The sequence below is a fragment of the Chrysochloris asiatica genome, unplaced genomic scaffold (assembly GCF_000296735.1).
Source record: "Chrysochloris asiatica unplaced genomic scaffold, ChrAsi1.0 scaffold00007, whole genome shotgun sequence".
Taxonomy (NCBI): domain Eukaryota; kingdom Metazoa; phylum Chordata; class Mammalia; order Afrosoricida; family Chrysochloridae; genus Chrysochloris; species Chrysochloris asiatica.
In genome coordinates, this window is record NW_006408525.1 from 35,684,500 (window position 1) to 35,694,430 (window position 9,931).

The following is a 9,931-nucleotide window of genomic DNA, read 5'->3' on the forward strand; positions in this document are numbered from 1 at the left end:
TTGCCTCAGTCACTTTATCTCGTTTCTGGACATGTACAAATATGGTCATCTGCTTCTGTTTTTTGGGCATCTTCAGGGGTTATCTGTGGCCTTAATACTCAGATGGGTATGTCTTTTGGTATTTTTTATGCTTTCTGATTGCCTCCGGGTAGATGTGATAAAGAAATGGGCTTCCCTTTTTACTCTTCTTCTTGAGAAATTTCAAGATGCTACTGTTAGTCGTTTTGACGTAACTTAGGATTTAATTTTCAGCCTATTTCCTTTTTTGTCTGCTTGTCCCACTCCACAATCCCCGTTAAGGCCTCTTTTCTAGTTGTAAACAGTTCAGGGCCTGCTGTGGCCATTTGGTTTTAATTGGAAACTGTCTCTTAAAATTTCAAGGAGATCTGTGTGCATGCATAGTAGAACCCTCTGAGGGTGGGACTGGGGTGCCCACTAGCTCAGGAACCCCTATAGCCACCCGAATGGAGGTGCACAGACAGCAAGGGACCAATGAACAGCTACCAAAAGAGAAGAATGTCCACACCTTTATCTCAGAAGTTCTGTCAGGTGTCTGTGGCTGCTCCAATCCTTCCCCGACTTGGTCTCACCCAAGATGGCGGCTCCTGGAGCATCTGAGCGTCTTGAATTAGAAAACAATGTATTTCTTGCTTCTGCCACAAATTCCCCCAGCTGTAAGCCTTCTAACCTTCTAAATATTCCTTTATATGTGGTTCAGAGTTCTGGGACCATCCCCTGAGCCTGCTTGGTCAGGTATTCTGTGTTGTTGCTGGCGGAGCTCCTTTACTACACTTCCACCCGATCCGCCATCTTGTTTGTTCTCACCTAAACTACATGTGGCTTTGTAAGTCTTAGTAAATGTGTGTATAGCTCTATATCCTGTCTCCTTTGGACCTGGACATACTGGCACAGGTGGTTTCCCTTTGCTCGCCCATCACCAAGCATACTCACCAGGCCTTTGTGTCTTGCCTATTCTGTTCCATGTTCAACTCGAAGTTGAATACAGGGACTGACTGCTTTAAGATAGCACACATTTGTCCTGTTTAATTGTAGTGACAAATATACAAGCAAATACAAGTTAGTGGAATGAAGAATATCATTGCTGACATCAGATGGATTCTGACTGAAGGCTTAGACTACCAAAAAGATGTTTACTTGTGTTTTATTGACTATGCAAAGGCTATTAATCTGGTAGAGCTAACAAATTTTAGAATAATGGGAAATCCAGAAAACTTAATTGTTCTCATGTGGAACCAGTACATAGATCAAGAGGCAGCCACTCAAACAGAATACAAGGATGCTGCATCATTTAAAGTCAGGAATAGTGTGTGTCAGGGTTATATCCTTCCACCATACTTATTCAGTCTGTGTGCTGAGCAAATAGTCTGAGAAACTGGGCCCTATGAAGAATACAGCATCAGGATTGGACAAAGGCTCATTAACGACTTGGAATATGCAGACAGTACAACCTTGCGTACTGAAAGCAAAGAGGACTTAAAGCACTTACTGATGAAGATCAGAAACTGCAGCCTTCAGATAGATTACAACTCATGTAAAGAAAACAAAAACCCTTCATAACGGGCCCAATAAACGTGATAAACGGAGAAAAAAATTGAAGTTATCGAGGATTTAATTTTAATTGGATCCCCAGTCAACACTCATGGGAAGCAACAATTCAGTAACTTATTTATTGCATTGGGCAAATCTGCTGCCAAAGACCTCTTTTAAAGTGTTAAAGACCAAAGATGTCAGTTTGAATGCTAAGGTGTGCCTGACCCAAGCCTGATAACCATGTTAAAGCTGGACAGTGAATAAGGAAGACTTGAGAAGAACTGATGTTTAAACGATGGAGTTGGCAAAGAAGATTGAATATACCACAGACTGCAAGAAGAACAAATTTGTTTTGGAAGAAGTGCAGTAAGAATGTTCTTGAGGAGCAAGGATTGTGAGACTTCATCTCAGGGGCTTTGGACATGTTATCAGGAGAAAGACTACCTGGAGGACTTCCTGCTTAGTAAATTAGAGGGGCAGAGAGACAGAAGACCCTCCGTGAGATGGATTGACACAGTGGCTGTAACAATGGGTTTCAACATAACAGTAATTGTGAGGCTGATGCAGAACCAGGCAAGGTTTCCTTCTGTTCTACATAGAGCACTGTGCTCACTGGGAATCAGCCACCTTGACAGCACCTCACAACACTGGACATAGAAACTAATACAGATTAGTTAGAGGGGGAAACACATTTAGCGCATTCACTCGTCAAGTCTCTTGGGTTTGTTAAAAATCAACTATTTGGTTTCCAACTTACATTTCTGACTGTTAGGCCCTAATGTTGTGTCTCTCTGTGTTGCAGGACTTACCACACCTAGAAAGCTACCTTACAGATCCCATTCGCTCTCCCCTTCACCAGTGAACAAACACAAGCAGTGCCATACGGAGAGAGCAAAGCAGCGAAAACGAAAAGAAACAGATATCCGCCGATTCCAAGCAAAGGTACATGGCGACTCCTGACTGTTGCTGGGTAGTAGTGTTACCCCTGCCCCCAGCCAGATGCTGCAGTGAACATACTATTAAGTAAAGGCTGAAAGTGCATCTAGGGTTCCTGAGCCACGTGGTGATAACAGATCCTGTGATATCAAGTGTGCACTCATGATACAATAAGCAAATAACTTGGTCCAGTGAATCAAGGAAAACAAGATCAGTGTGGGTTTGTATTTTCAGAGAGAGCTCTAAAGTTGAAGGGAGTCTGGTGTGAATGAAATGTGAGGCCAATTGAGTCATAGATTGGATGAGAAAACATGCCCAGAGAGTCATGAGAAGAGGCAGTTAGGGTACGATTGTTGAGGAAGACTTTCTGTTGTGGAGCATGAATGTAGAACACTTCATTTGCTATACGATGTTTTACAATGGTGAATAATGGAACTTAGACAGCTTCCAATAGTATCAAAATATTAATGAACAAAAAATTATGCACTTCAAATTTCAGTGTATGTCTCAATTACATCTTTGTTAAAATAACATATATTCATATTAAAGAGCCTGAAAAGAACTTTTTTTAAAATGTTTTATGGTGAATTATGTGATGGCTTACATGGGAGAACATTAACTTTACATTCATCCTATCGTATATAGTTTCATTGCCATGATTACAATCCCCTCCATGCATCATCAACCAACCAAAGGGTATACCCTGCAAGCCTGCCTGTCTACAGTCCCCAGCTGTTCCCTGTCTCCACATCATCGTCTCTGTCTCCATCTGCGTCACTGCTTCTCTGGGTAGGGTCCCGCGTTCCACTTTTCTCCCTGGATGGTCCCAGGGATCTCTGCTCCTGGACTGCGGTCAATCACTCCCCTCATTTTGCTACAAAATGTCTACCTTTACATTTCCAACCCTCACAGTCAGTCCTGATAGCAATTATTCACTATTGTAACACATGAGTGCTATCCCCATCTTCTTTCATCAGCCCCACCCAGACAGATTGGATACTACTCAGTGAAGATTCTACCTTCTTCCAGGCCCTCTGGATCTAGGCTCCCTCTCAAAAGCTAGTAAACCAGTCACTTATTGCCTTTGTAGCCCAGCCCCTTTTGGGTAGCCAGTGTCCAAGTTGCCCATCCTTGTCTACTCTGTGTATGAAGGGGGTAGGAATGATCCTTGCTGTAAAGATTTGTTCCCTTTTGAGCTACTGCATCCATAGGTATAGGTCAAGTTCATCAAATTGTATCAGATTACTCTTTTTTGTTTCCTCTCCTTTCTTCTTCTAGTTGAGTTCTGATCACCCAGTCATTGAAGCCAGGTCAAGTGGGTATTATCTGCAAGTGTGGGTGTTCTTATGCATATGCCCTCACTTCTTATCCACTGGATGCTTCACTCTCCACTCTAGTCCTCTGTGGCTATGTCACTAACTCTGGGCCTGAAAGGAACTTTATAAAAAATAATTTTAAGAAATGAATGAACTATCTTCACATAGGTGAATTCTTTTCATTGTCATTTGTAAATGTTTTTCATAATATCCTATGGCCTTTTCTCCTCTAGGCAATAACTGAAGCATTTGAAAGGGAACTACAAGGAAATAAAGTTCAAGAGAATATCGGCCCTCTAGGGATGAATGACGAGGAGGAAACAGTGGGTAAAAGTCTCCACTGTCATCAATGCCATTTGATCCGATCAGTGGAAAGTAGTGAGATGACCTTTTTCTACAGGAAAACGAACCAGTACGGTCTTCATCGCTAGTGCCTTAGGAAAAAGCAGGGTTATTTCATTTGAGGATGTCATATTGTCTCCTAACGCATCCTTACAGTTGCCAAGTTGCTCAAATGTGGCAAAAAAAAACTAGCATTTCCCCTTCTTACCTATAACTGCCATCAGTTTTAAGGGATTCTATTGCTTAGCACTTCACCAAGGACTTATAGAATAGTCGAGGCTGACAGTTATGAGAGTCTCAGAAAAGACACTGGGAAATCCCAAAGCTTACGTTTTCCTAGCTTTTCAAAAAGGAAGGTTACAGAAATCAGGTGAAATAGCCTTATTCTAAAGTATCAATGAAGAAACCAGCATTAAATACAGTTTGTTTACAAAGAAGCTTTGCTTTAATCTACAAGGGGTTAGGACAGCAAGTACAAAGCTACAAAAGTACATCAAACAGGAATAGGGCTGCTACTTGGTGTGTGGGGCTACAGTGACCATGAAACTTGAAGACTCAAGTTTTTCAAATTCCAAGGGGTGTTAGAAGCCAAAGGATGCTTAAAATTTAACTTGAGTATTAATGAAGTTTTAGAATTTTAAAGCTGGGTGGTTTGGCTGGAGATTAGTTCACTGATTTTTGTCAGTATTTAAGAAGGTGTGTACAAGTGATTAGACCTCTCTCACTTCTATTCTCTTTTGCATCTGCTTCTAAGGAAAAAATATACCGAGAAGCTGTTCATAAAGGAACGCCCAAACCTTGTCAGCCTTGGAAGATATACTCTAAAAAAACCACAACTCCACATCCAAGAGGTGGCTTCCCAAAGCTAAATAAAGCAGTTCCAAGTAAGAACTACAAAATTGTCCTTTATGGAACACTGGCAACATTGGAAAGTGTGTGCTGCACTCCAGGGACACAGTACTGAAAGCCGCCATGCACGTTAGCTGGAGAAAGTCCCCACTTTGATCATTGCCATATGGCTGGATTCCTGTACAGAGAAAAGCCTGTCATAGGGAATGCCTCAGGGAACCCGATCTATTGGCACCAAAGGGAATTCCAGGACCACCAGCTGCTGTTGTGGAGAGAGGCTCCTACTGGCCGCCTCGTCTGTTTCTGGGTCATCAGGAGAATGAACAGGATGTTCCAGGGCAAGCAGGTGGTTTGTCCAATTCCTGTTACTTTGACACTTGGTGCCGTGAGTCCCATTACAGGGAGAAACAGGTCACATGAAATGCCAGGCTGCTGGCTTCCCAATTACATCCTTGTAGGCACATGCCTACTAAGAGGGCTGAGGAGTCTTCTGTTTTACCGCAGTGTGTCCATCCACAGGCAGAGGCAGCCAAGCAATTCGGATGGACTTTACCATACTAGCTTGTGATCAGTCTGAACTACTGAGCTTATTTTCACCCTTAGTAGTAGTAACTGGCTTACTTGGATCCAGGAAGGATTGCAGCAATCATAGTTATGTTCAGAATTGTCTTTTCAGGATCAGAACCACATCACTTGGATAAGCTTTGATCTACCAGGAAGGTGGGGTGAGAGCTCTTGTGTCAAAAGCTGTCAGCAGGGTTCTCAGACTGAAAGCATCTCATTTTGCTTTGCAGTGAAAGTGAACGAGCACAGTCTCCTGCCCCTGATGCTGGAGCAGTTCCCATTTCTGTGTGTTTCTGGCCAAACACTAAGCAAAATGTGGAAACAGCAAATCGCACAGGTTGAGCAGCTCAAAAAAGATGCCTGTGGAGAACATCGGTCAAAGAAGAAACTTCAGGATGAAGTAAATTACTCGATTTTTAACATATATAGGAATGTCAACAAGAAAGAGGAGCTTACTTACCCTTACGAATCTAGTGCAAGGCATCATTAACCCAACTTTCTTTGTGCCCTTATAGGTAGAAGAAGCCTTACGAAGGCATGACCTCCTCACTGCACTTGTCAAGAAAGAATATGAACATAACAAGAGACTGGTATGTCAAGAGCAAGTTGCTGATAGATTTTTGAACATATAAGTTACCTTTCTTATTTGTACGAGCTTGACAAGGAGTCTCATAGTCTTCTAACATTGTGAAGAGGAAGCACCTAGGGCTTACAGATATTGGTGCTAGCTGTTGTATAATTCCATTTAGTTTTTATAGTAACATAATAGAACTGGTGTTCCCTGGGAAATAGTGTGCTCCCCCTGTAAGCTGTAAGGAGCAAGGTTGAGTTGTTAATTCTGGTCTGCCTCCTTTCAAGGTGCCTGTGGCTGTAACTGAGGCCTGCTTGCCCAACCCCTCCCCCTCCCTCTCTTTCTCAGGCTCAACAGAGAGCCGAATAGTCTACCAGCCTCCATTATACTTTAGGAGTCCTGATGAGGCACTCTCGGATGAGCACTGGGACTGCTAGCCACAAGGTCAGCTGCTCCTTGGAAACCCTTCCGAGGGTGGCTCTGAGTCAGAACTGACTTGATGGTACTCGCAGCAGCCCCATTGTGATTTCGAGGCGTAGTGGGACTCGGCATCTGTGCAGGTAGGAGACTCAGCTCTGAGTCCTGGCCAGTGTACTTCAGTTGTCACCATCTGTCTGTCAGGGGAGGGTTGGCATCTGGCTGGGATGCTGAACAGCTTTCAGTGGTGCTTCCAGACTAAGATGGACCAGGAAGAAAAGTGTAGCAATCTACTTCTGAAAATCAGCCCGTGAAAATACTGGATCCCAGCAGTCCAATCCATAGCAAATCATGGGGATGCCACAGGCCCCGGGAGCATTTCATTCCATTGTGTACAGGGTGGCCATGAGGCAGGCCAACTTCACGGCAGCTGACAGTGTGATAGGAATTACACTTAACATATTATCCTGTGTTGAGTATAGTGCAGAGAGAGGATAGAGACAGATACAGCAAAGGAAGAAATTTTAAAAACCTTTGGTTAAGTGTGGAGTAGAGAAAAACCATGAGAACGAACATTCTAGCAATTCCAGAGAAGTAAGGGGAAGCCATCTCAAGGCCTGTGGTACTTCAGTAGAGGGAGAAGAAAACAGATACTGAACCCTAATTGAAGGCTCTGTGTACATGACCTTATTTCATCGTCAACTACTTTGCAGGTGTTGTCTAACTTCATAATGAGGAGCAGTTTCAAGGGTTATAAGCCTTCTTCCCACTGGGGAAACGGGGAAAACAATGTCTTAGTGTAGTCTTTAGTTTTGTCCTAATTAAACACTCCTGGAAGCTCAAGCTTTGGAAGAGTGCCATTTTCCTCCTTCTTTTAAGCTGGCATCCGGCATGTCTTAGGCAGGTCCCCTGGTGAAACAGGGAGACGAGCCCCACGGACCCAGCAGAAGTGCTCAGGATCACTGTAGCCAGCGGGGCTTGTCAGACTGCTGCTCGGATGGAGGCCCATCGACAGTCTTTGCCCATCTCCTCCTGGGCAGGAGGCCACTGGCCTTCCAGAGCCTGCTCACTACTTTGAAGGCATCATGATGGGGAGCGGGGCAGATGAGAACCCTGAAACCTGTCGTCTTCTTATCCTTACTTCTTTTTCCCTTTCCTAGCAAGACTTCAAGGATCGCATTAATAGACAGAGGTTGACTCAATCAAAGATAAAAGAAAATCGGCAGCAAATTGTTCGTGCCCGCAGATATTATGATGATTATAGAGTTCAATTGCGTGCAAAAATGATGAGAATGAGGACCCGGGAAGAAATGGTAAGTGTGGTTTTTCTGTGTGGGTCTGTTAAAAAGTTACGAAGATTTTTGCTGTCACCTTTTAGGATCTCCTTGTTGGACTACTACCACAGGGACAATGGAAGGAAGATGTGCCTGTCTGCTCTGGGAAAGATTCAGTTTTAGAAACCCTAGACAGGCTCGGAAGTGACTCCAGTAGTGGATTTTGGGAGTTTGGCCACAATTTGGATCCGTCATCCAAATACAAGTCATAAATGCTCCTTTTTCTTACTCCGGGCATCCTGGTCTACTCTGTCTCCATGGAGTCTTGATTTCCTCTGACCTCTGTACATAAACTAAGGAGCTCTGATAACGTAGTGGTTACGAATTGGGCTGTGAACCTTAAAGTGAGAGGTTTTAAAACTACCAGCTGTTTCGTGGGAGACAGATGAGGCTTTCTGCTCCCGTAAGATTTACAGCCTCAGAAACCCCGTACAGGGTTGCTGTGAGTCGGAACCAGCGCCACGGCACATGACAACAAGACAGTACAGATGTTTTGCAAAACAGTTTCTGGAAGTTCTTAGAAAGGTTAAACAGTTACTGCATGACGTAGCAACTCCATTTCTCAGATAGCCCCACAAAAACCTGCCTTTAAATATTCACAACAGCATTATTCGTTATAGCAGGAGGAGAAACTACTCAATAAATGCCAACTACCTGACGGATAAGTAAACTGTGTACACAGACAATGGAATATGGTTGTGTAGTGCTGTCAAGTTGGCTCTACTGCACAGCAACCCTGTGTAGCATTTCCAAGGAGCAGTTGGTGGGTCTGAACTGCTGACCCTGAGGTTTATCCTATAGTGCCACACCAGTCTTCCATAAATAGAAATGAAGTATTGATATATACTATAAAATGGATAACTTTTGAAAATAATTATGCTAAGTAAAAGTTTAGCATACAAAAGCCTACATATTAAATGATTTCATAGATGGAATGGCCAGAATAGGCAAATTTAGAGCAATAGAAATAAGTTACTGTTGCCTGAGGCTCAGGGGAGTGGAGTTGGACTGCTAGCGGGCGGTGGCTGCACATACAACACTAAGTCCCTAAAAACTGTCCCAGGAAAGCTGCCCTGAAAATTTGTGCAATACAATCACTGTGGATCTCATTGGGCAGAATAATTACATTCCTCAATGACTTTATTTTTATCACTAAATACAGATATTTAAGAAACTATTTGAAGAAGGTTTACAAATTCAGAAGCAAAGATTACGGGACCTGAGAAACTACGCTAAAGAAAAGCGAGATGAACAAAAGAGGCAGCACCAGAACGAACTGGACTCAATGGAGAACTACTACAGAGACCAGGTGGGCGCGTTGGCTTCACACGTGTAAATAGACACAGGCCCCACCCCACTCTATAGGCAGATACACCCACTTTCAAGATTGAAATTCAACACTTTGACCATAGTACAGAATCAGTATTACCCTACTTTCATTAAAATAAGTTGATGAATAGTAAATAGATTAATTACACTTGGACTACAAACATTAATAAGATCCTGGGTTGTTTTTTTCTTCCCTGTAAATAGTTTTCTTTGCTAGCTGAGGCCATATCACAAGAAAGTCAAGAACTCAAAACCCGAGAGAAATTCCAGGCCCAGGTAATAATTAAGATAAATCATTTCTTTTACATTATGAGTAAACAGAAATTATCCTTTCTCTGGGGAGTAGAGTGAGTACTCATTTAAAATCCACGTATGACCTAAGATTTGTCATGTGATTTTACCTTACCTGTTCAGTTCACTGTTAAAAGAGCTGCTAAATTACTAAAATTATTGGAGCTTGATGAACAAGGAAGGTTGAAAAGGAAGAAAAATTTATGAGAGCTTGGATCAGTGTGAATTTCAGGATGCTGTTAATTTTCTTTTAGACTTTACAGAAGGTGAAGAGGGAGCTGAGATCTAAGATGGAGAAGGAAATTCATGAACTGCAGAACATGATAACACAGAACGATGATGATGCTTTCTTCCGTGAACTGGAAGCTGAGCGCTTCAAATCTCGTCTTCATCTGGCTTCCTTTCAGTACAGTAAACATCCCCTACCGTGA

At 42.8% G+C, this 9,931-nt stretch overlaps 1 protein-coding gene across 1 annotated transcript in view; it reads left to right on the forward strand.

Annotated features, from left to right (window-relative positions):
- CEP95 (centrosomal protein 95kDa) overlaps positions 1-9,931 on the forward strand; it is a 47,415-nt gene extending 37,484 nt beyond the window's left edge. Inside the window, exons 12-20 of the mRNA XM_006833729.1 lie at positions 2,354-2,493; positions 4,037-4,126; positions 4,900-5,029; positions 5,789-5,958; positions 6,074-6,148; positions 7,707-7,859; positions 9,043-9,189; positions 9,414-9,485; positions 9,755-9,931. Coding sequence (XP_006833792.1) covers positions 2,354-2,493; positions 4,037-4,126; positions 4,900-5,029; positions 5,789-5,958; positions 6,074-6,148; positions 7,707-7,859; positions 9,043-9,189; positions 9,414-9,485; positions 9,755-9,931 — 1,154 coding nt within the window. The remainder of the gene's footprint in view (positions 1-2,353; positions 2,494-4,036; positions 4,127-4,899; positions 5,030-5,788; positions 5,959-6,073; positions 6,149-7,706; positions 7,860-9,042; positions 9,190-9,413; positions 9,486-9,754) is intronic.